We start from the raw sequence: 24,140 nt of genomic DNA, 5'->3' as shown, positions 1-24,140 counted from the left end.
AATGGGATTGTTTTTTCCCTCTCAAGTACGGGGCTGGCATTGGTAGCTTAAACGACAAAATGAAGACTCTCTAAGAGGACCATCCCTTATAATCACTTTCCAAGCGCTGGCAGTGTTAATTACATAAGCCACCGGCCACACAGCTGCTCGGAGCTGGATGGAAATTTTCTGCCTCAGTTGGACACAGTTGTAGTGAAGTAGGGAATACAGAGGGAAGAAGCAGCACATTCTAACCTCATTTGCCAACAAATGGACAGCTGTGCCAAGCGTTTTATGTCCCCAAGATGGAAGTCTCCTCCATATAGCCAGCAGGAGAGACGCTCAGGTTGCTGGCAGGGAGTCTCAAACACTCTAATCTAACCTCGACAGCTAAGTACGAGCTGAATCCCGAATCTAATGTAATTAGTCCAGAGGATGATGAGCGATTTCAATGCCAGGTATACTCTCCAGAGTATACACTTCAAAAGAGAGACTGTTCTATGCGAGAGGGCCCCATCTGACCTGTTTTTTAAATTAGAAGTTTACTTTTATTTTATTTTTTGGCCTTGCTGTGGGGCATACAGGATCTTAGTTCCCCAGCCAGGCATTGAACCCATGCTCTCTGCATTGGGTGCATGGAGTCTTAACCACTGGGCCACCAGGAAAGTAAGTCCCTATCCTATTTCTAATGGCTTGCCCCTATAGACGGGGGCCTTGCTGGGGAACATTTATGAGAAAAGAACCACTCATTACCCCTTCCTCCGCTCAACCACAGACATCTGGGAGATTAAGTGAATCTGGACCTTTCTTCTTCTAGTAGGTCACTAATGATCTCTATACTTTAAAATGCCAAATTCTGTGACCAAGAAGAAAGCAGAGGTATTGCACTCAGATGGAATTGGAGTAATGATAACGTTTTCTATCTGGAAAGAGTCTTTTGTTTTGTTTTTTTGACTGGGGCCTGAAGAGGACCGCAGACTTACCTACGATAACACAGCCATTTAGTAGAGGAACTGGTGCCCAGCTCCAGGCCTCACTGCATCATCTAAACAAGGCAGACCTGACATTAAGAGGGCCAGAGGAGCAGGATGATACAACCTGCTATGTTGGCGGGCCAGGCTCCAAACGGATTAGGGGTTGACTCAGGTCCCCTGCCCACCACTTTAGAGGGTGTGTGAACACAACCTTGGCAGGAGGCTTGCAAAGGGGTGCTTCCCTCTTGGAGGCAGTGTAAATGTATGCAACGTAGAAGTCTCATTTTAAAGCACACAGGACAAGAGACCAAATTCAAGAATCCAGGTTTGAGTTCAAAAGTTGTCAAGGAGCACTCACTTATTAAAATGTTCAGGGAACAGCATCCTCAGAGCTCCTATGAGCACACATCCCTCCCCACTCGCCTGTGAAATCAGGACACTGAAAGGCCCCCTGTTGCCTCCACTGTACCATCTGCCTCCTCCGCATCCCACTACTTTTATTCTTGCCTTGATCCTACTGGAAAATTAAATCAGGTTGTGAGCGGATCCAAACAGCAGCTCTCCCATCCAGAAAGAAGAGCTAACCCCCAGCCTCTCCCTTAGCAATGGGGAAACTAACACCATTTCCAGTAGCTTTTGACTCTGATCTCCAAACTCAATCAACATCTCCATTATTACACAAGAAGCTACAAGAAACATGCAGGTCGTGATGAAAGAGAAGGTGCTCAGTGTGGGTTTCATTCACAAAAACACAGGTCACACGTACGCATCTGTGCAGCACAGACCCTCAGTGGCTCTGGATCACCATCCTCTGCCATAAAGCAAGTCCCGCCAGGGCCCGCCTACCCTTCAAACCAGGCACTTTCCCTTCTTAAGGAAGGCTGGTGACCAGCAATCAGGCCTCCAGTGAAAATCCTTACAGCCCAGGAAGTTTACAAACCAGTGCCATTAAAATCTTTGTGTGTTCCCGACAAAAAGAGAAAGGTGTTTAAAAGTGAAGCAGCAACTGTCTGTTACTGGAATGAAGATCAGGACAATTTTTACTGGGAAACTTAAGGTCCCAAGTCTTAGCTAAGAGAAACCAGAGCCAAAACCAGCAACCCACTGTCGGTCACCTCCTGCCCTCACCTGGTTCTTCCTTAGAGACAAGCAGCCCTAACTCGAGAGGGCTATTTGCTGGCACTGTGCCATCTGCACCAAGACGCGGACAGGTCTTAAACGAGGAGCTTGCTTATTCTCTTACCCTCTGCTTCCGCAGGCTTCCGGGGCTGGTGGGTGACGGGCTGGGAGACTTGCCCGAGCGCGGAGTAGAGAGCTGACTACCCGGGGTTCCATTAACTGGAAGCACAGAGAATCACAGACAGAAAAAAAATGGCTTATTAAATAATTCTCCTGACGAATCAGCTTCACAGAGCAACAAACAATTAAAAAGGGGCATTTGCTAAAATTCCAGACACCTTTTTATCTACGGTCCTGAACACTAGCTTCAGGGAGAAACCTTCTTCAGAAGTTCACTTGTTTTGTGAATCCTGTGTTAAATATAGCAGCAGGTTACATAGAAAAAAAAAAAAGTACTTCGCACAACTTTTCTGATGATTTATTAATGATGCTTTTAACTGTGTCCACAGAGATCTTAGGCATGTGGTTCTGAGACATTTTTCAATGGAATTCATGCTTAATAGTTTAGCTTCCTAGTACAAGCCAGTGGAAGTAAGTATTAGCACAGCTCATAAGCAATATTCCCAGTGACCTGTGAAAGCAGACTGCTGTCTTTTTAAGAGTTAAGAACTCAATTCAAGTTAAGTTCCTGCATCCACTTGTGCCCTGTACACCCCAGCCTAACTGGGAAGGACCTGACTCCAGCAGGACGAAGTAATTGGCACAGACACTCAGAAACTCCTCACAGTTAGTTTGTCCTGCTGTTGAAGAGAAAACTGGTTTTTTTTTTTTTTTCTTTTAAACAGGTTTAAATCACCAGAATCAACCTGTCTCTCAAGACTGCTACACATTATCCCTAGACTGAGTCAAAGTCACAGAACTCAAGTAAGTCATCCTTTCCTCTTTGTAGCAGTCCCTCTAAACTGACAAAACACTTAAAAGACATGACTCTACAAAGATGTATCGAGTCGCCACTATTCTGCCTATAAAAATGTCAACTTTTCTTTTGTTACATGTTTTACATCCACAGCCCAGGAAGTCGGGTTAGCAGGGAGAGGCACACATTCTCCAGGGTGCAACATCAACATTTTTCCATGAGGGAGACAGCGATCATGCATTTAACTTACCTTCTATGAGTTCTAACATGGACACAGTCTCAGTGGCTAACCTGACAAGAGCAAGAGCGAGATCCCTTCTCAGCACTAAACCCAGCACCGCGGAGGGAGGAGGAGGGAAGCGGCTGGATTAGTTAAGGATGGTTAAGGCTGCTCCCAGAGCAGGCTGAATGAGAGGCAGGATTCATCAGCAGATGCCTTTCCTGCGTAAGGCTGACGTCTTCCAGGCAGCAGTGGGAGGTGCGGGTTCTGTCTTAGGCTACATCAAAGGTGTCAATTAAGCCTCATGCCAACGCGGAACCACCACAACCCCCACCGCACCACGGACTCCCGGAAGCCGAGTCCTTTCAGGGTGCTCCACGCTGAATCATAACCAAGTGCCTCTGGGGGCAAGAGCCCCCAGTGACTCATATGAAAATCACAATGACAAGACCTCTTCCGAAGCCTGGTGACTCTCCGGGAACAAGGGGTAATAAGTCCACCCTCAGAAAATTCAGTGGCAAGGTGCATGTTTATTGATTTTTCACACGCGTTGTTTGCACCAAAGCTCAGGGCCCGTGCGTGTGGGAAGTTCCTTGTTTTGTCATCTTCTCCAAAGACCTTTAACAAATGTCACAGAACTCATGCTGTACTAATTTGTGTTTTGCCTTTGAAATTTATTTGGTGACTCCATCTAAAACACACCCAACCACACACTTTTTTTTTTTTTTTTTTTACAGATTGAAGTAGGAAGCCCTGAGAATGCTTTGATCTGTGTGCCTTCTCTGGTCCTGTCTTTGTTGAATGAGCCTGCTGCCTAGGCCTCCCGGCACGGCCCTGCCCAGCCAGTGACTCTAACAGGAAGGGGTCTGAAACAGGCAAGGACTCAGGAACTGTGGGCAGAGGCAGAATCTACAGCTAATAAGGCAGGAGATCCCCTAGGGTTGACTGGAAAACAGGCTCTGGAAATATCATCTTTGCCCACATTCTACATCACTGTACATCTATACATCACCCCTACTCAGACTCGGAAAAAAATGAGCAAATGGGAAAGCAAACACAGTACTCACATTTTTTACTTTTGGGACTCTAATCTCAGCCAGTGGAACATTAAAAAAAAACAAAAAACGATAAAGTGCATGCCCAGTAGAACTGTCTTAGGAATAGTCAGCTTAAAACAGCAAAACAAAACAACAACAAAAATGTGCATCTACTAAGTACTCACTATTCATGCATCTCAGCTTATCGAAGACTTATTTTCCATGGACTAGTTAATACACTTAAACCTTTTATATATACACACATATATGTATATATGGGGCTTCCCAGGTGGCTCAGTGGTAAAGAATCCACCTGCCAATGTAGGATGGCATCCATCTGTGGGTTGGGATGATCCCCTGGAGGAGGGCACAGCAACCCACTCCAGTATTCTTGCCTGGGAAATCTCATGGACAGAGGAGCCCACTGGGCTATAGTCCATGGGGTCACAAAGAGCTGGACACCACTGAGCAACTGAGCATGCATGCACCTATTGTCTATTTGTGCGCGTGCACACACATACACACACACACACAGTATTATCTCACTGAACTCTCAGGGTAACTCTGTGAGGCAAGCAGCGTTACTTTACAGATGCGGAGGCATAAAGATGATAACTTGACCAGTGAATACAGGGTGGAACTGAAATCTGTGTACTCTTTACCCCCACCTTCCCCTACAACACCAGCCTTCTAACCTGAAGGAAAACTACACAACTCAACCCGAAATCACAACAAAGTATTCTGAGAGGGGGAGCACTGGGGGTTGCTCTTGACCCCCAGTCACCCATGGGGTCAAGACTAGCCTACAACCTATATGGAGAGGGTAGCAGGTAGTGAAGTCATATCCTAAGTGTTAGTAGCAGTTGGCCAGGTAAGTAAGGTAAGCCTTGCTCCAAGGCAAGAGGACCACCTGTTTCACGGCTGGACATGGAGGAGGGAGCAAGCATGGCACTTTGAAGGGGCCTCAACAGGTGAGCACAGCAGCAAGTGGAGTCCGGAAGGAAGGACCTTATGAATGCGGATGGAGGAGGTGGCAGGGGTCACATAATGCAGGGTTTTGAAATTCAAGTTAAGGAGTCTGGTTTTTATCCAAAGCACCATGAGAAGCTATTGAATGATTTTAAGCTGGAACCCAGGGGATCAGATCTGCATTTTAATAAGCTCCGAAGAGCTCTTAAGCTGTCAAGAATGGATGAGAGGGGAACAGTAACAAGAACAGGACATCCCTTAGTCAAATGTCCAAGTGGGAGAGACTGAGGCACATTTAAGGGTCTTGTGGTCAAAGAGATGGGGTGGCTTTATCTTGGGTAGTGCACTGGAGGTGGAGGGAAAAAGAAACATTTCAGAGAGATTTAAAAAGTAAAAACAACAGGACATGGTAATCAGTTGGTAAAAAGGATTAAGGCTAGAGGATTAAAGTGAAAGTCCCTCAGTCATGCCCAACTCTTTGCGACCCCATGGACTTAGCCCGCCAGGCTCCTCTGTCCATGGAATTCTCCAAGGCAAGTCTCCTGGAGTGGGTAGCCATTCACATTTCCAGGGGATCTTCCCAACCCAGGCATCAAACCCAGGTCTCCAGTCTGCAGACAGATTTTTTATTGTCTGAGCCACCAGGGAAGAGACTTAAGACTCAACATTAAAAAAAACTAAGATCATGGCATCTGATCCATCACTTCATGGCAAACAGAAGGGAAACAAGTGGAAGCAGTGACAGATTTTATTTTCTTGGGCTCCCAAATCACTGCCGACAGTGACTGTAGCCATGAAATTAAAAGACACTCCTTGAAAGAAAAGCTATGACAAACCTAGCCAGCATATTAAAAAGCAGAGACACCACTTTGCTGACAAAGGTCCATATTAATCAAAGCTATTGGTTTTTCCAGTAGTCATGTACAGATGTGAGAGCTGGACCAGAAAGAAGCTGAGTGCCAAAGAATTGATGTTTTTGAACTGTGGTGTGGAGAAGACTCTTGAGAGTCCCTTGGACAGCAAGAAGATCAAACCAGTCAATCCTAAAGGAAATCAGCCCTGAATATTCACTGGAAGGACTGATGCTGAATCTGAAGCTCCAATATTTGGCCACCTGATGCGAAGAGCTGACTCACTGGAAAAGACCTTGATGCTGGGAAAGATTGAGGGCAGGAGGAGAAGGCAGTGGCAGAGGATGAGATGATTAGACAGCCATCACTGACTCAATGTACATAAATTTGAGCAAACTTCGGGAGATAGTAAAGGACAAGAGAGCCCAGTGTGCTGCAGTCCGTGGGGTTGCAAAGAGCTGGACAAGACTTAGAGACTGAACAACAACAAGGCTAGAAGAAGAGAGAGTTTGGACATATTGAACTGAAGCATCATTGTATGTATCTTTTTTTTTTTTTTCAATAATGTTTTATTTTTTTATTTTTTTTAAATTTTATTTTTAAAATTTACATAATTGTATTAGTTTTGCCAAATATCAAAATGAATCCGCCACAGGTATACATGTGTTCCCCATCCTGAACCCTCCTCCCTCCTCCCTCCCCATACCATCCCTCTGGGTCGTCCCAGTGCACTAGCCCCAAGCATCCAGTATCGTGCATCGAACCTGGACTGGCATCTCGTTTCATACATGATATTTTACATGTTTCAATGCCATTCTCCCAAATCTTTCCACCCTCTCCCTCTCCCCCAGAGTCCATAAGACTGTTCAATACATCAGTGTCTCTTTTGCTGTCTAGTACACAGGGTTATTGTTACCATCTTTCTAAATTCCATATATATGCATTATTATACTGTATTGGTGTTTTTCCTTCTGGCTTACTTCACTCTGTATAATAGGCTCCAGTTTCATCCACCTCATTAGAACTGATTCAAATGTTTTTTTTTTTTAATGGCTGAGTAATACTCCATTGTGTATATGTACCACTGCTTTCTTTATCCATTCATCTGCTGATGGACATCTAGGTTGCTTCCATGTCCTGGCTATTATAAACAGTGCTGCGATGAACATTGGGATACACGTGTCTCTTTCCCTTCTGGTTTCCTCAGTGTGTATGCCCAGCAGTGGGATTGCTGGATCATAAGGCAGTTCTATTTCCAGTTTTTTAAGGAATCTCCACACTGTTCTCCATAGTGGCTGTACTAGTTTGCATTCCCACCAACAGTGTAAGAGGGTATCTTGATATACATGGCCGGCATAAAAAAGAGAAAAAAAGAAAAAATTTGTATTGCAAATTGGTGTCATTTTTGCAGTTTGCTATGAGGAAACTGAGGTTCAGAGAGGTAACCTGTGGAAAGACAAGCAGCTGGAAGGTGGGAGAGCTAGAAATGAGTCTCATTCAGTCCTACTCAAAGAGCTGCATACTCTTCCCATGAGTGGCCAGCTCATCAGAACATGTCCAGGCATATCGCTCTGTCTGCGGAGCTGAGGATGTATAGGCTTCTTTCTCACTGGGGCACGAATCTGCCTCCTTTATTTATAGCCACTGGGCTCATGGCTTCTACTTGTCTTGCCATCTCTCAGGAGAAATGAAGTTCAAGTGCCAAACAAGTCATTGACAGTCAAACATTTTTGGAACACAATCTGCTTGTAAATTGGGAACGACCTATATTGTTAAGGTCAGAGTTCTGTAGAGACTCTTCCTCTTGGCCACTTAAAAAGCACCATCAACTTCTTAAATTGGTTTTTGACCTCCAGAAAACATCATACTCCTCATCCTGCTGGGATAAGTCATTTTGTTTCATAAGTAAGGTTGACACATGTATTGAGTCCCATTGTTTTTTAATCCTGTACTACCAGAAATCCCTGAGTGCCAATAAAAAAGGGTTTTCTCACTTATCTAACAGAACTCATTAAAAGTCAACTAACAAATGGTATTACAGAGGCCTTTATTAAACAATTCTTTTATTTTGAATGGGAAAAACCCAATTTCATATGGTTGTTTCTAAATGGCCAAGCAGGCCCAACAATTAGTTATTTCAGTTGGAAGTCACTAACATCTGAATTACTAAAGGACCCATCAGATCCATTGCCTTAGATCCAGCTCTGGTTTCCTTTGCTCACATCTGTCTGGATACAATTTAAATGCTGTATGCTTTGTTCTGATTCTTACCTCCTGAATGAGAAGTGCTTAACTCTAGGCTGGATTATTCTCATATTCTGTGATGATCAATTTCATAACTAGCCATCAAAGAGCTGTAGAAGAAATCATAGGGCTGACTTCTACCATCTCCAGTCCATCCCCTCTCGGGGGCACCTGAGCCTCGCAAGGACACAGCAGCCTGAACTGGACCCAGACCATGACTCCCCATGAACGATCCGACCTTACCTCTTCATTATCAAAGATCGATGATCCTACTCTCCCTCACTGGAGCCATGAATTCAGGATTCTATAATCCACCGTTCAGTACATGCAGCTTTCACTTAACACATGCCTGACTCTGTCTAATGGTCCCTGTTCTCCCAAAACTTACAATTAAATATGAAATTTACTAAAAAAAAACTAGAATCAGGAAATACTTGGCTTACTTGTTCAAATTCATTGCTCCTTTTAAATGACTTTAAACTCATATGTGTTTGAATTTAGCAAACCCTTTGTAAACTTAAAGGATTTTTTCCCTTTGCAGTTTCATTAGTAAAAGGCTCAGACAGCAAGTGAAAACCAAATGCTTGAATGTCTCAAACTGGTCTGGAAGCTAGAACAATCTCCATGCAAGACCATCTCATTACAAGGTGACTAACCTTTTGGACCTGAAAAGCTATCTTGCTGTTTCACTATCTTCTTTTTGAACTAAGGTGGCTCATTTATTAATATTTATGCCGCTGCACTTGCAGGCATGGGAGGAGGGAACGTGTTTGCACGCATGTGAGTCCATCTATCCGTCTGTGTGTTCAGGGGGTGGTGATTCAGGCAGGCTTCCCGGGAGATCTGGCTGCTTGCCTTAGACTTTCCCTCACTCCCTGATCATGGAGGAGGCTGTAGATACTCTAAAATATGTTTTCCCAGCCCTTGTCCATTGCCTGCCACATTATCGAGAAAGAAAAAGAGAAGGAAAAAGCAGATGGAGTCAACCTAGGCAAAGACAAAACAGACAAGTGTCTGATGGATGGGAGAACTCTTGAGAAAAATGCTTTTTCCTTGTTTCATCTTCATAGGTGCTGACTTCATAGATGAATTGGAACCCTGATTTTCACAATCTGTCTGCATTTTCTTAAACAGGGACAGTAGATCCTATTCAGAGGGACTATCTTATTGGGTCAGGAAGATCCCCTGTAGGAGGGCATGGCAACCCACTCCAGCATTCTTTCCTGGAGAATCCCATGGACAGAGGAGCGTTGTGGGCTACAGACCGTGGGGTTACAAAGAGTTGGACATGACTGAGCGACTAACACTTTCACCTTATTGGGACGGTCCAGTAGTTAAGACTCTGCACTTCCACTGGAGGGAGCATGGGTTCTATCTCTGGTCAGGGAACTAAGACACCCCACACGACTGGGGACTAAGATCCCACATATCATGGGGCATGCCCCCCCACAAAAGACAAAAGGACTGTCTTATCTGCTGTGGACAGTGGCAAGGCAGGAGGTCAACAGAAACAGAGGGGTTGGAAAGAGGAACATGGCTCTGTGAATTACAAATGGGGCCTTGAACCTCAGGAGACAGGTGAATTGAAAAGATCCTATTGTTCCTCAATTCACTCATGCAGTCAACAATTACTCAGTAGTGACCATGAACTTGAAGGCACTGTGCTGCTGCTGCTGCTGCTAAGTCGCTTCAGTCATGTCCGACTCTGTGCGACCCCATAGATGGCAGCCCACCAGGCTCCCCCGTCCCTGGGATTCTCCAGGCAAGAACACTGGAGTGGGTTGCCATTTCCTTCTCCAATGCATGAAAGTGAAAAGTGAAAGTGAAGTCGCTCAGTCGTGTCAGACTCTTTGCGACTCCATGGACTGCACCCTACCAGGCTCCTCCACCCATGGGATTTTCCAGGCAAGAATACTGGAGTGGGGTGCCATTGCCTTCTCTGGAAGGCACTGTAGGATGCATTAAAGAACTCCTGCCCTCAGAAACCCTGACTTGGTCAGGTGACACCCGTCTCCTATAGCCTGGGAGCCAAATCAACTGTCCCAGGATGGGGGAGGAGGGGTAGACCCTCACAGAGGTCAGCTGGGCCAAACTGGGCATGCGCACTTTTGACCAGAAGTGATAGAGCAAAGGCTTCTAGAAAGTGACAGGAATAAAGGTGGAAGAGCTCCAGGGGTTCCTGGTGGAAATTTAAATTGGTTTCCAGGCTAGAACACAAGTCCAGAGGAGACATGAGAGATACAGCTGGAAAGGAAGACTATGGCAACCCAAGACAGTTCTTCATCCTAGAATAAAGAGTTCAGAATTGATTTAGCGGACGGTAAGTAATGGCAACAGGCTTCCCAGGTGGTGCCAGTGGTAAGGAACCCGTCTGCCAGTGCAGGAGACGTAAGCAAGTGGAGGTCTGATCCCTGGCTCGGGAAGATCCCCTGGAGGAGGGCATGGCAACCCACTCCAGAATTCTTGCCTGGAGAATCCCATGGACAGAGGAGCCTGGCTGGCTGCAGTCCATAGGGTTGCAAAGAGTCGGACACGACTGAAGCGACTTCACACACACACACAAGTAACCGGAACACGTCTAACATCAGCGGCCAGGACAGAGGTGAGGAGCAGAGGTCAGAGGCAGGGAGAGGGCCAGCGAGCTGCTCCTGCAGCTGCGAGAAACTGGAGTCCTAGGACAGCAAAGCAGGGGCCGAGAACCCTGGTGACAAACCGAAGGTGGACGAGGAGGAGAAAAGGAGCCAAAGATGCTTTCAAGGTGAAAGGAAAGAGATCTGGAATTTCACAAGACAGTGTCATTTGGAATGCTGATTCAAAATGATGAACATTTTGAATGTTCATGGGGGGATTGTCAGCGGGGATTGCAGAAGAGGCTGGTCATTCTGAAGGAATGAGGTGATTAAAGGCACCACCAGGGATCAGCGTGGTGAAGGGCTCTGGGTGCTTAGTCCCCACCCTACCAAGTACTGCAGGGCGGCCTCCCCTTGGAGTAAAGCCCGGGAGTCCGCCCCCGGGGGCAGTCCCGGAATGACCCCCAGGACAAAGTGCCTGCTGAAAGGGACTTTCCACAGGTCACCAGTGGTGTCCTTACTGCCGAATCCTGCGTTCCCTTCAGTCTTCAACTCTACTTGCCCTCATGTTAACATTTCTGGCCTCTTCCTCCATCTTGAACCTTTCTGCCCCCTCTGACTTCCGTTCATGCGCACTTACCGTGCCCTCGCCTTTCCTAATGTGCTTTTTTTAACACCGAAGGATAGCTGGTTTACAGTATTGCGTTCGTTTCTGCAGTGCACCAGCGTGAGTCAGCTGTGTGTGTGCATATGCCCCCTCCCTCGTGAGCCTCCCTCCCACCCCTCACCCCACCCCTCTAGGTCATCACAGAGCACCGAGCTGGGCTCCCTGTGCAATGCAGCAGCTTCCCACCAGCTAGCTATTTTGCACGTGTGAGTGTATATATATGTCAGCACTACTTTCTCAATTCATCCCACCCTCCCTTCTCCCCCGAGCCTGGTGCCCACGAGTCTGTTCTTCAAGTCTGCGTCTCTGCTCCTGCCCTGGAAATAGGTTCATCTCTACCATTTTTCTAGATTCCACATATATGCGTTAATATAAGGTACTTGTTTTTCTCTTTCTGACTTCACTCATGTCCTCTGATGTACCCTTATAACTGCACATGTTCCTGCAGTTCCAGTCTCTCCTTGGGTTGAGGGGAGGTGCATTTTACATTTCTATTATTTAAATCACTACTGTATGTCAGTGTCTCCCCAGTACATACACAGAAAGCTCAAATCTGACTTCCACACCGTTCCTTCCTACCTGCCTACTGGTGCTTCTGGAGCATCTCACGTGGACGTGGCTACAATGGGACCCATCCCTCATCAATGGGCAAATCACCTCTGATCCCCTTCTCTTTGTCTGGCCTCACATCCAGTTAAATTCTTAGTTTCATTTCCCTTTTGAAGTTTCCCACATTTTATAAGATTTTTTTTTAAATGTAAACCATTCTTAAAATCTTTTATTGAACTTGTTACAATATTGCTTCTGTTTTATGTTTGCTTTGTGGCCACAAGGCATGTGTGATCTCAGCTCCCCAACCAGGGACCGAACCTGCACCCCCTGAACATTGGAAGGCAAAGGCCTAACCACTGGACCACCAGGGAAGGCCTGTCCCCCATTTTAAAAACTGTTTAAATTCTGTCCTAGCAGTTCTTTCCTAGGTGGCTTCACAGAGCCTTCCTGGCCCTCGGTCCTTTCTTTGTGGCCATCCTTTCTACCCCTGTGCCATTGTATATAAATTCAGATAAATAACTAAACATGGCCTTACTAAAAGTCAGCTTTTACCCCCTAATACACACCACACTGTTCTCACGGCACAATGCATGGCGCAATCTCAGCATAACCAGCTGGGCTACCACCATCTTCTCCTCTCCTAGAATTTTATCATCCATTTCTACTGGACTAGTAACTGCTCCCTAAACGTGCCATATGTTTCCAGGCTTTTGTGCCTTAACTCTCACTGTTTTCTCAGGTGGTGATGCCCTCTGGGCTCTTCTTATCCTGGCAAGATCCGTCAAGTCCCAATTTATAAGTCCTTTTGTCTGACCCTATTAATGAGATGTAGCCCCATGTAGCCCCATAAGTAGCATATGTGTTTGTCTCCCAACTTGAAGATAAGAATTGCGGTTTAATCACATTTGTATCCCTACAACCTAATACACGCCTGGAACACCGCTGATGTCCTGGTTATATTTAATTAACATGGAGCAGTAGTGGTGAGGATTTATTAAAGCAGTTGCCATAGGGTCCTGCCCCCACAGAGAGTGTGTCAAGATAATGGTTCAAAGTTTCAAGGAGTATCTTTGGAAATACTTACCTGCTGAGCAGGGCGGTGCGGGGGGTGGGGGGTGGGTGGGCAGTGGTTGATAAGTGCAGGGAAGGAGAATGGAAGGGGGATTCAGCTGTATAGGCAATAGAAAATTCTAAAAACACAGGGAATGAGTCATCAGCCCTCTGGATTTGCTTGCTGCATTTTGTTTTCAACGATTCTCTTGGAATGCCAAAGCAGAAAAGATCCTCTATAGAATGTATATGTCTGAAATCTCTGCACTAAAGGAAAAAGACAGCTAAAAATTAATAGCTAGCCATCTGCCTTTGATGGTGCTTGCTATAAGTTTTAAAAATTGACAAATTGGACCAGTATGCTGATTAAAATTCTCTTTGCTTCCCCAGCTTTGATCCTTATCTGCATATGTTGCATAAAATATTTTATATAACTATAAAAAAGTAAAATTTGACTAGCATAAATAAAAAAGACTTGAGGATTTCCAAAGTCACATTAAAGTGAGTTTTAAGCCTGAGAAATATAAGATAATGCTTCCTTCGTGGAAGAAGGTCATCAACTAAGGCATGTGGCTTTTCCTTCTTTTAAGTGTTCACTCCCGCATCTCTCACATCACTGGTCCCTGGCGGGTTTCAGTGCACACTGAATGAATGAATGTCTTAGACTATAAGCTTCTGGAGGGCAAGAAAGTGCATCAGTTTATGCTTGAATTGATGAGCATAAGCATCCGCTGGGGACTCAGTTATGTTTGTTATGGCTTCTAAACAGAGGCAGTCACTATATAACAAAGAAAAATGGCCATCCACCTAACTGGGAATAAAACTCTAAAACAAACAAAATTCTCAAAGTTCTTATAAGGGATCTAAGAGGTCAAAAGTTTGAAATCTCTAAGTTTTTAAGGAGGACTGCAGCAATGATGATTCAAGATAGGTAAACATGGCTTTCTTCTACTTTTAACATGAAGAAAACAAAATAAAATGAAAGCTTATGAATGAATGCATAAAATACTCTTATTTGGAGACAGACTTTGTTATAATTTCCCCATGCAGATAAAGGAATTGACCAGAAATTCACCTTTAAAATTACACATGTTGTGAAATGTCTATGTTCCAAAGAGACACATGAATAAAACTTCAATCCACATGAAACTCTATTTATGATGCTCTTACATATTCCTGTTTCTTTAAGAAGTAACTAAAACCAGTTTTTGCCATTTCTTTTTTTAATTAATTAATGTTTGGCTGTGCCAGGTCTTCACTGCTGCACACCAACTTTCTCTAGCTGGGGCAAGTAGGGGCTACTCTAGTTGCGGGCTCAGGTTTTTCACCGTGGTATGCGGGCTTCTCGCTGCAGTGGCTTTTCTTGTTGGGCAGCACGCGGTCTAGAGTGCACAGACCTATCGGGCTATAGGCACAACCATAGGGCTCAGTAGCTGTGGTGCATGGGTTTAGTTTCCCTGAAGCATGTGGGGTCTTTCTGGACCAGGGATTGAACGCATGTCCCCTGCATCGGCAGGCGATTCTTAACCACTGGACTACTGGAGAAGCTTACCCCGTTTCTTAATGATACCTCATTCAGTGTTTCAGCACACAGTTGTCTAGGGACTCCTTATTCTTGTTTCGACTTCTGGTTCCTTTTTCTCCAGCTCCAATTTGCCTTCTTTGGACCCTTTCTGTTATGGAGACTAATAATAATTCTACAGCTCTGTGAATTACGCTATGTGTAAATTATTTAGGGGGCTTAACCTGTGTGCTTCTTGACCGGAGGGACTATTTCTTTCATCTCGGCATTATTAGTGTCTAGCAAGCGCTCGACACTAGCAGGGTTGAACTTGATATTTCTGAATGTGTAAATGAACACCTTACATTAATAAATCACCTCTAACTTCTCCTAGTCTCAAGAAGAGGAATGAGTAAGGAACAAAGAAAAGATTTACTGAGGAGTCTCATTCTTGTTCTAACATTTGACTTACAAAAGAAAGTTTCTGTCTACTACTGGCAACCATCATGAAGTTGGAGTGAATCATTTCACCCCCTGGAATGCCCCTGCCTGGGACTAACACTTAGGCTTCTATTGCAAAGGGTTATGATGTTGTAAATCTCAGTCTTAAACTAGGTACTGCATCAGTTATTTCCTGAAGATCAAAATTTTAATAAGCAGAGGTGAAGAAACAGGTATCAAGAATGGCCAGCCTGCTGTGTCCAGAGCACTGGAAGCCCCAGTTACCTGTTCTGAGCAGACATATTAGCCCTGTGACTCTGGGCCAAGCAGTTCCCCCAGCCCTGGCCCTGCTTCCTCATTTAAAAGATACAGTATATATTGTATAACAAAGAATAATGTCTTGTCTTGCTTGTTGTTGGGAAAGGAAAATAAAGAGATTAAAGTTCTATGTTAACCCTGATGTTTCATTTAAATGTAAAGCCCAGGGCTTCCTTGGTGGCCCAGTGGTTAAGATTCGGCTTACCACTGCAGGAGACATGAGTTTGATCCCTGGTCCAGAAAGATCCCACATGCCGCAGAGCAACTAAGCCAGTGAATTGCAACTATTGAAGCCTGCGCGCCTAGAGTCCCTTTTCTGCAACGAGAGAAGCCTGCACAACGCAGCAGAGAGAAGGCTCCCCTACCCCCGACAACTAGAGAAAACCCTCCCACAGCAACGAAGACCCAGTGCGACTATAGATAAATAAATACTTCAAAAGTGGTAAAGAGATCATTAAAAAACTTCTTAAAAGTAAATGCAAAGTCAACAAAACAATCACAGATAACATGGGGACCTACAAATCTCAACTTCATGCAATGCTTCGATCTCTGTATCAGGCAGGAAGGTGAATACTGGAAGCAGAAATTTTAAAACTGAAGGAGAAACCAGTTCAAACTTTAGGTGAATGTGTAAGGAGCAAAAACAAAACTTCCTCAATGTTACAAAGTCAGGTTCATGGTGGAAAGGGGCTGTGGGGGACATCAATGTTCCAGGCGTATGAAAGGGAAGTTATTCACATTCCAGTCCTATAATTTATGAAAAACACTATACAGGCTATTTTAAGAAAGTTCAGATGCAGTCAATACAGAGATAATTCACTGCTCCCTTCCGCGTTTTCAAGAGAAACTTGAGTAGAGGCAGGAGTCTCAGGCTAGTTCAGTGGAGGGGACCAAGGGAGCCGATCCCCTGACATCCAGCAAGAACACCTGCCCTCAAAAGACATGGAGACACCACTGAACCTTCTAAACCCTGGGCTTAGGTCCTGGGAAAAGGGGTCCCTGAGGCAAGCCATGCATTTGCGACTGGGTGTTGCTGCTCTATAAACCCTCTCAAATAAGAATCATCCAGAGGAAGGTGGGAAGATGTGGTAGCAAGTCAGAATCAAGAGACAGTCATCACATATTATAAGCTCTTATATAACCAGGAAATGATTGTATGGCATATCTTCTAAATCAAAAAGCAGGGAGTTGAAAACTATATGCATAAAAGGTTTATATTAAAACGTGATACGTACTTTTTAATTACTTTTGACCTAGAAGTTTAAAGATACCTTGAATGAAGTGTTAATTTTTCAAGAATACATTGATTTTAGGATGGATTGGATTATGCTTTCTGAATAGAAATGATAATTCCCTGGCATGGTGTACCTACCACATATTCCAGGTGATTTCTGGTCAAATCAACCAGGTTTTCACTGGTGGAAAAGGGATCCAGAGAAACAGCAGAAAATAGAAATGCTTGTTCGAAGCAACCTATCGATTTTGAGGTAATGTATCCTATGCATTTTAAACTTCTAAAGAGAATGGTTCCAAATGCTGGCAGAGACAAATTCAAATACATCTAATACATTTGCCGATCTCCATTTTTGAGTTTCCAGAATTACTTTTGGTAAATGATATAGTCATCTTTATTTATAAGATCATAATTAAATACATTTATAAGATTTATATAATCTTAAGAGATGCTGAATAGTGAGTCTGTGACCAGTTAATTCCAAAGTGAAACAATTTCCTGTATTCATAATTATCTTTTTAAGATTAGAATGATGGTTCTTTTTTTTTTTTCTTAACTGAAATTTTAGATTCCTTTTTTGAAATAAAGTAGGCTCTTCATTATTTACAAGCTTATTTTTCTCTGAGTTGGAAAAAATTCTCTCTTCCTTTTTTTTTTTTTTCTTTTAGCCCTATATTACCAATGGGAGGCCCCTGTTCAGTCCCGGCTGCCATGATTAGACAGACAGAAGCATGAAGACACTCTGCATCTGTAGTGGAAACCTGAGCTGCAGACAGTAACTCCTCCTGGTGTCAGGAGCCGGTCCTTGGACACGCACCCAAGAATCTGACCTGCCCACTACCTTCTGTGACCTATGGAGACAAGAAGCAGAGAGAAAAGAAATTCTTGCCCAAGCCTAAGAGCTTCTAACTGGCTACAGCTCTTAAAAGACACCACCTCCAAAGGTAATAACAAAAAGTTAATAGCAATAAGTGCATATTGATTCCCTTAAAATATCTACGATATTAAGAGATGTACGATTTCAGCTAATCTCTCATTCTCATCATTAGATACTTCTCCCTCAACCACACCTGATATTTTTTAAGTACTTCTTGAATTTTTGATTTTTTGGTCTCGCCCCACTACATGTGGGATCTTACTTTGCTAACCAGGGATCGAACCCAAGACTCCTGCAATAGAGGCACCGAGTCTTAATCACTGAACCACCAGGGAAGTCCCATACCCCATGGTGTATACTAAGAGGAAGGAGAGAGGAAAGATTAAGCAAATTTGTGCAGTATCAAAGTGGGTTGGATAGGGCACAAATATTGTTTTTTAATATAGACTTTTTTTTGGCGGTATTGATAACGTTCCAACTAATGTGAGGCCTGTTTCTCCTTCACAACTTTTCACGATTGTACTAAACAGCCATGATTTTAGGGAAAACAGGCTGGCTAGGCCTCCTCTTCCTTCCTGCTCTGTGGGACTTCATCCTACAGCCCAGGTGGGTCTGAATGGAAAAAATGAGGACTGCTCTTTGGTCAAGACTGATCATCCTCCAAAGGGCTCCACTGTAACCTGTCAGTTGGTTAATAACAAGCTCCTGCCCCCGAGCGGAGCTTTAACCGGCAGCTTTTCTGTCATCACCCCACCATTCTTGGAGTCTACATCTGCAGGTAGGTGGCATCTCCCCGGAAGGGAGAGCCTTTCTCCAGTATCAATTTCCAGAGAAGAGGTGATCTTCAGACATAAATTCTCTCTTCTCCTGGGGGACTGGCTCTCTGAAAGCAGGTCATTATGAGGAGGCAGAAAAGGAGACTGGCACCGGCCACTCTCCTCTGCGCACTGCTACACTTCACAGCGCCGGGTTACGAGGGTTAAAGACAGACACCGCTGCTCGGAGGCAAGCAGGGAGGCAGGAAGGCAGTCATCTTTGTTATGCCAGTAGATGAAGATGAGCAGGCCTCGTCTTCCAACCTTGACAGTCCAGAGTCAGTGACTCCCTATGTTTATCTCTTCTTTTGTTACCCACAATCCAAGGGTTCTTAAACTTAGGTGAACATCAGAATAACCTGGAAGGCTTGTGAGAACCCAAACTGCTGGGCCCCAGTTCAGGGGATGGTGATGCTGCTGGCCCAGGAACCACACTCTGGAAACCACTTCCTTACCTGTCTGTCCTCCTAAATCTGGGACCAGGATCACCCGATCAGAACTGCCTGGAATACTGGTTAAAACAGGCTTTTGTCCTTGTCAGAATCTAGAGAGTTTGGGGGTAAGAATGGCAAACTCTATACCAAGTTCCCAAATGACTCTCATGAACTTTAAACTTTTGAGTCTCATCACCTTCAGTTCAGTGCAGTTCAGTTGCTCAGTCGTGTCCTACTCTTTGAGACCCCATGAATCGCAGCATGCCAGGCTTCCCTGTCCATCACCAACTCCCTGAGTCCACTCAAACTCATGTCCATCAAGTCAGTGATGCCATCCAGCCATCTCATCCTCTGTCATCCCCTTCTCCTCCTGCCCCAAATCCCTCCCAGCATCAGGGTCTTTTCCAATGAGTTAACTCTTCTCATGAGGTGGCCAAAGTATTGGAGTTTCAGCTTCAGCATCAGTCCTTCCAATGAACACCCAGGACTGATCTCCTTCAGAATGGACTGGTTGGATCTCCTTGCAGTCCAAGGGACTCCCAAGAGTCTTCTCCAACACCACAGTTCAAAAGGATCCATTCTTCAGCGCTCAGCTTTCTTCACAGTCCAACTCTCACATCCATACATGACCACTGGAAAAACCATAGCCTTGACTAGATGGCCCTTTGTTGGCAAAGTAATGTCTCTGCTTTTTAATATGCTATCTAGACTGGTCATAACTTTCCTTCCAAGAAGTAAGCGTCTTTTAATTTCATGGCTGCAATCACCATCTGCAGTGATTTTGGAGCCCCAGAAGATAAAGTCAGCCACCGTTTCCACTGTTTCTCCATCTATTTCCCATGAAGTGATGGGACCAGATGCCATGATCTTAGTTTTCTGAATGTTGAGCTTTAAGCCAACTCATCACCTTACTCTTTATCAGAGTCTGACATCAGTGTTCTGTCCAGTCTAGGCGACCTTACGACACAATAAGGGAGGAGCTCCGAGTCCATCGAAAAATAGGTGAGGCACACTCACCCCACCCCAAGGGCCAGCTGTGTTGTGAGATGCTGTAGCCATGCTGTGGGGAGGGGACAAAGTGAGAAGAAGGTCTTGGAGGACCTGCTAGGGAAGAGTGTGCATGCGTGCGTGCAAAGTCGCTTCAGTCGTATCCGACTCTTTGCAACCCTATGGACTGTGGCATGCAGCAAAGCCCCCAGGGAAAAGCACCTCTTAGAGAACCAAGGTGGACCACATGGTCCAGCCAACTAAGAGTCCCTTCTTCTAAGACTCGTTTCAGAAGTTTCAGTTTTAATCAGAAAAAAAAAAAAAAAGATTACAGCGTCTCCACTTTTAAACAGGGAGGCTATAATTCACACTGGGCAGTCGTGCTTGAGGGAGGTCCTGTAGCCCGAGCCTAGAGAGCTTCTCACGTCCCTCTGGGACCACACTGCTGAGTGTAAGAAGGCCTCCGTGTAGACCCTAAAGGTCTTGGTCTCTATTTATAAGAGCTTCCCTGCCTGCCTTTGTGAAATCAGGTGACGATCACTCTGATGTATGTATCATTTAGTAACTCACATTCAACAGTTAAGAGCACTTAGTAAATAACTACCTACCACCGTGAAATAGATCTTCTACCTAAGACACAGACAGACAAACTAATTCATGTCAGTTTAAAGCCAAAGAAGGACAGGGCAGAGCTGAGGCACTCATCCTGCGAGTCCACATCCTGCTCCAACACCAGCACTAGAGCCCAGGACAGACAGGAGCCAGGCCCAGAGTCACTGCAGTTACTGGGGCCCCAGGGCTGTGCTGGGGCCACAGCGAAAGTGTGCTGATCAAGACTCAGCGAACACAAGCAGCAGCCTCCTCACCAGCCAGTCACAAGTGGAACAGAAGCTTTAATCAAAGTTCCTGGAGTCAGGGGCCCTGAGCCTAAAAAATATTTCTTTTTTTTTTTTTTTGAGCAGAAATGAGGCAAGTTGGGAGCGTACTCCTATTTGTGGGCAAGTCTGGGTTTTCCGAATCTTTCATTAAGTTTTCCTGAACCCGATGTTTTTTCTTACAGCCAACATGCTAGACTCTGGCAAATCTGTTCCCCCAGCTTACCACGTTCTAAAATTATAAACCGGAATCTGCACTCCGTTGAAACCTCACGCTCTGGGCTTTCACACACCCTCTGCTCAGCATGCGTCACAAACAAAGCAGTCGCTCCGGGCTCCTCCGCGGCCTTACCTGAGCTGGTGGATGCCGGGGATTTGCTGCGCCGGGAAGGCCCTGGGCTCTTGGTGGTGCTCCTGCGGGACGACGAAGCTATTTTGGTGTAGGAAGTGGACTTCACCACTCGACATTCTGGGGAAAGAAGAAAGGCCACGCATCAGTAGAGGGGCATGGCGCGTACCATTCGAAATGTACAATAAACTTGGAATCAGAAATATACAGCCCTCCTCGGTCACACGTGCTTCCTGCCAGCTCAGCGCATGTCTATGACAACAGAACCAAGACGAAGACCAGAAAGGGCACAGTGGACATCTCAGACATCGAGCTAAATGCAGCTGTCCCTCTGTATTCACGGGGATTTGGTTCTAGAACCACCACCACCAGTGGTTGCTCTGGCCTGGCCAGGTGGCCCTGCAGGAGATTCCCATTTCTTAAACAAAGACAGACAAGAGTGCATAGGAACATATCAGCACAAATGAAAAGGTAGACACAAGCAAGAAACGATATCAGAAGATACGATCAGAACCACCATATTAATAATGACTGAGAGTGCGTCTCGAGGTTTTAATTCACAAAACAGGGGACTTCCTTCATGGTTCAGTGGCTAAGATTTCCCACTCCCAATGCAGGGGACCCAGGCTCACTCCCTGGTCAGGGAACTAAATCCCACATGTTGCAACTAAGACCCAGCACAGCCAGAAAAAAAAAAAAAAAGAATATATATATATGCACACAGAGAGACACTTAAAAAAAAAATACAAGCACTATGATTCTTTAAGAGAGTAAAGTGTTGGTCACTCAGTTGTGTCAACTCTTTGTAACCCTATGCACTGTAGCCCACTAGGCTCCTCTGTCCATGGGATTTTCCAGGCAAGAATAATGGAGTGGGTTGCCATGCCCTCCCTTCCAGGGGATCTTCCTGACTCAGGAATCGAACTTGGGTCTCCACTGCGGGCAGATTCTTTACTGTCTGAGCCACCAGGGAAAGCCACATAATTCACAAAACAGATCTTTGCACCATATGATGAGGACATCCACTTGGCCCAAGGCTCTGTCCACACCACTGACAACACCCTTTGGAGTTTGTCCCAGCCTACAGACATTGGTCTGGCCTCTCAGAAGTACATTAGGAACAAAGCTGGACAGATCTAATGCTGCCTGTCCACTGGCACGCTTCCAGTGACGTTTCTACCGAGTGTTCGCTCCATGTCAGGCGGTGAGCTCTTCAGGCCTGGTGGAGAACACACGTGATTTTGGAACCAGAAACACCGACCACCTGGTAAGAATCTTTTAACCAGTGAGAGCTAGTTTTTCTTTTGTGGGCCTCATATTTGAAAAATGTTGGCTTATGAAACAAATTGCACAAAATAATAGTACATTTCTCACTGTAAATCAAAACCAGGACTACAAGGAGGGCAGGATAACTAGGATTTTTTTTCCTAGGTCGTGAACATTTAGAGGTCACATAAATTTAAAATAATAATTTAAAAAAGCCCGGCGTCTAGTTAGCAGGGATGAATGGTTAAAATAGAAAGCTACCAGATGGCGCACACTGGTAATAACACCCATCTGTGAGCCGCAAAGTGAATTAAAAAGTTGATTTTGGGGTCTGTCACATGCTGTTTGCCACAGGTGCCAGAAATTGCTAGTTCTGGGCTCCACCTACCAGCTAGGGTTCTGGAGCAGCATAATAGAACCGCTGTTACCACACTAAGTTGACATGTTTCCAGCCACCAGAAAGAAACTGGGTATTTTTGTCAGGCGGCTCAGTCTTACCAGAGCTAATGTAGGCGTTCTATTTGATTTTTGGAGTACTGAAAAAACCTTGTGGACTCATGCCATGCTTCTACAGCTTCTATGGCTTCTCTTGAACTCATTTTCCACCATATTATTAATCTATCACAACTCCTGCGAACCCATGGACTGTAGCCCACCAGGTTCCTCTGTCCATGGGATTCTCCAGGCAAGAATACTAGGGTGGGTTGCCATTTCCTTCTCAAGGGAATCTTCCCAACTCAGGGATCGAACCCAGGTCTCCTGAATTGCAGGCAGATTCTTTACTGACTGAGCTACCAGGGGTACCACCTAGTCCTGGCATATTTAAAAGCACATAATAGCTGCTCAATAAATACTGGCCCACGTTGTTACTCATCTTGTTACCGGCTGTGTGAACTCTTAACTACTATTTGCTAGAGTGATCCAACCTCTCATTTTACAGATAAGGCAAGTGAGACTCTGAGGGGCTAAATGGTCTGCAATGGAATCCCAGCCTCTTGGATCCTCAAAACCTCAGGATCTGGTGCGGTGGCCTGTTCCATTGTGAGTAAAGGCTGGAAAATTAACAGTGACCATGGGCGGGGCAGATGGACAAGTGGGTGATGGTGGATAATGGGAAGGAAGGCAAGCAACCCATTATCATAAACATTAAATTAAAATTTAAATACTAAATTTAAATTATCAAGTCTATCAAGCAAGTCTATCAAGATGCTTACTGCATCAGGAAAAAAAAAAAAAAAGAAACAAGGAACTCTCTTTCAAAAATGGAATTATAGGAAATAATCGTTTGAGAGATCATGGAGTCCAAAAGATAATTACAAATCTCATTCCACTTGCCTTCAGGATAAGAGTGAAGCTTCCTGAGTCATACAGGGAGATTAGCATAATCCTGAAAGGCTAGGGTTGAATAACAGAAAACAGACACACAACAATGATAATTGCATCCCCCGGCCCCGCCACCACCCAGGGTCAAAATAAAACCAAGTGAAGACACTTGCAGCACAGCCATAAATTAGAGAGAAAAAAAACAAAAACAAAAACAAAGGACTCCAATCATCTTTCCCATTACAGTTAGGATTTTAATTACTTTAAATGGAAATGGTATTTTATGATGGTGAAAGATGCCATGGAGAAGGACAAATGCTTCATTACTTTGGAGAGAATGCCAAAATCTCTGTCAGCTTAAAAGCACAATTTAGAAAGCTTGTGACTAATACGATCTAAATGGCCAGTAAAGCACAAAACCTTATTTGTTCTCACGAAGGCCATTTCACAGTGTCTGGTAAGGAAGCAAATAGCACCCTCCCCTCTCTGCTGGGGTCATTTGCCTTTGGAGTCAATCACTTCATTCTGGTATTTTTGGCATCTTCCTATTAAGAGGGATGCATTTCCTTTGG

General features: G+C 44.8%; 1 protein-coding gene across 5 annotated transcripts in view; it reads right to left on the bottom strand.

Moving 5' to 3' along the window:
- DCLK1 (doublecortin like kinase 1) overlaps positions 1-24,140 on the bottom strand; it is a 352,130-nt gene that overhangs the window by 81,610 nt on the left and 246,380 nt on the right. For 3 of the 5 annotated variants that reach the window (XM_061434786.1, XM_061434782.1, XM_061434781.1), the window contains exons 5-6: positions 20,983-21,099; positions 2,197-2,291 (exon numbers count right to left, since the gene is read on the bottom strand). In XM_061434786.1, the coding sequence (XP_061290770.1) occupies positions 2,197-2,291; positions 20,983-21,099 (212 nt within the window). Of the gene's footprint in view, positions 1-2,196; positions 2,292-3,238; positions 3,550-20,982; positions 21,100-24,140 lie in introns of those variants that run through there. The other 2 variants (XM_061434784.1, XM_061434783.1) reach the window with 2 other exon arrangements.

The sequence above is a fragment of the Bos javanicus genome, chromosome 12, assembly GCF_032452875.1.
Source record: "Bos javanicus breed banteng chromosome 12, ARS-OSU_banteng_1.0, whole genome shotgun sequence".
Classification (NCBI taxonomy): Eukaryota; Metazoa; Chordata; class Mammalia; order Artiodactyla; family Bovidae; genus Bos; species Bos javanicus.
The sequence above is the reverse complement of the archived record's forward strand: the minus strand, read 5'-3'. Positions and strand labels throughout refer to the sequence as shown.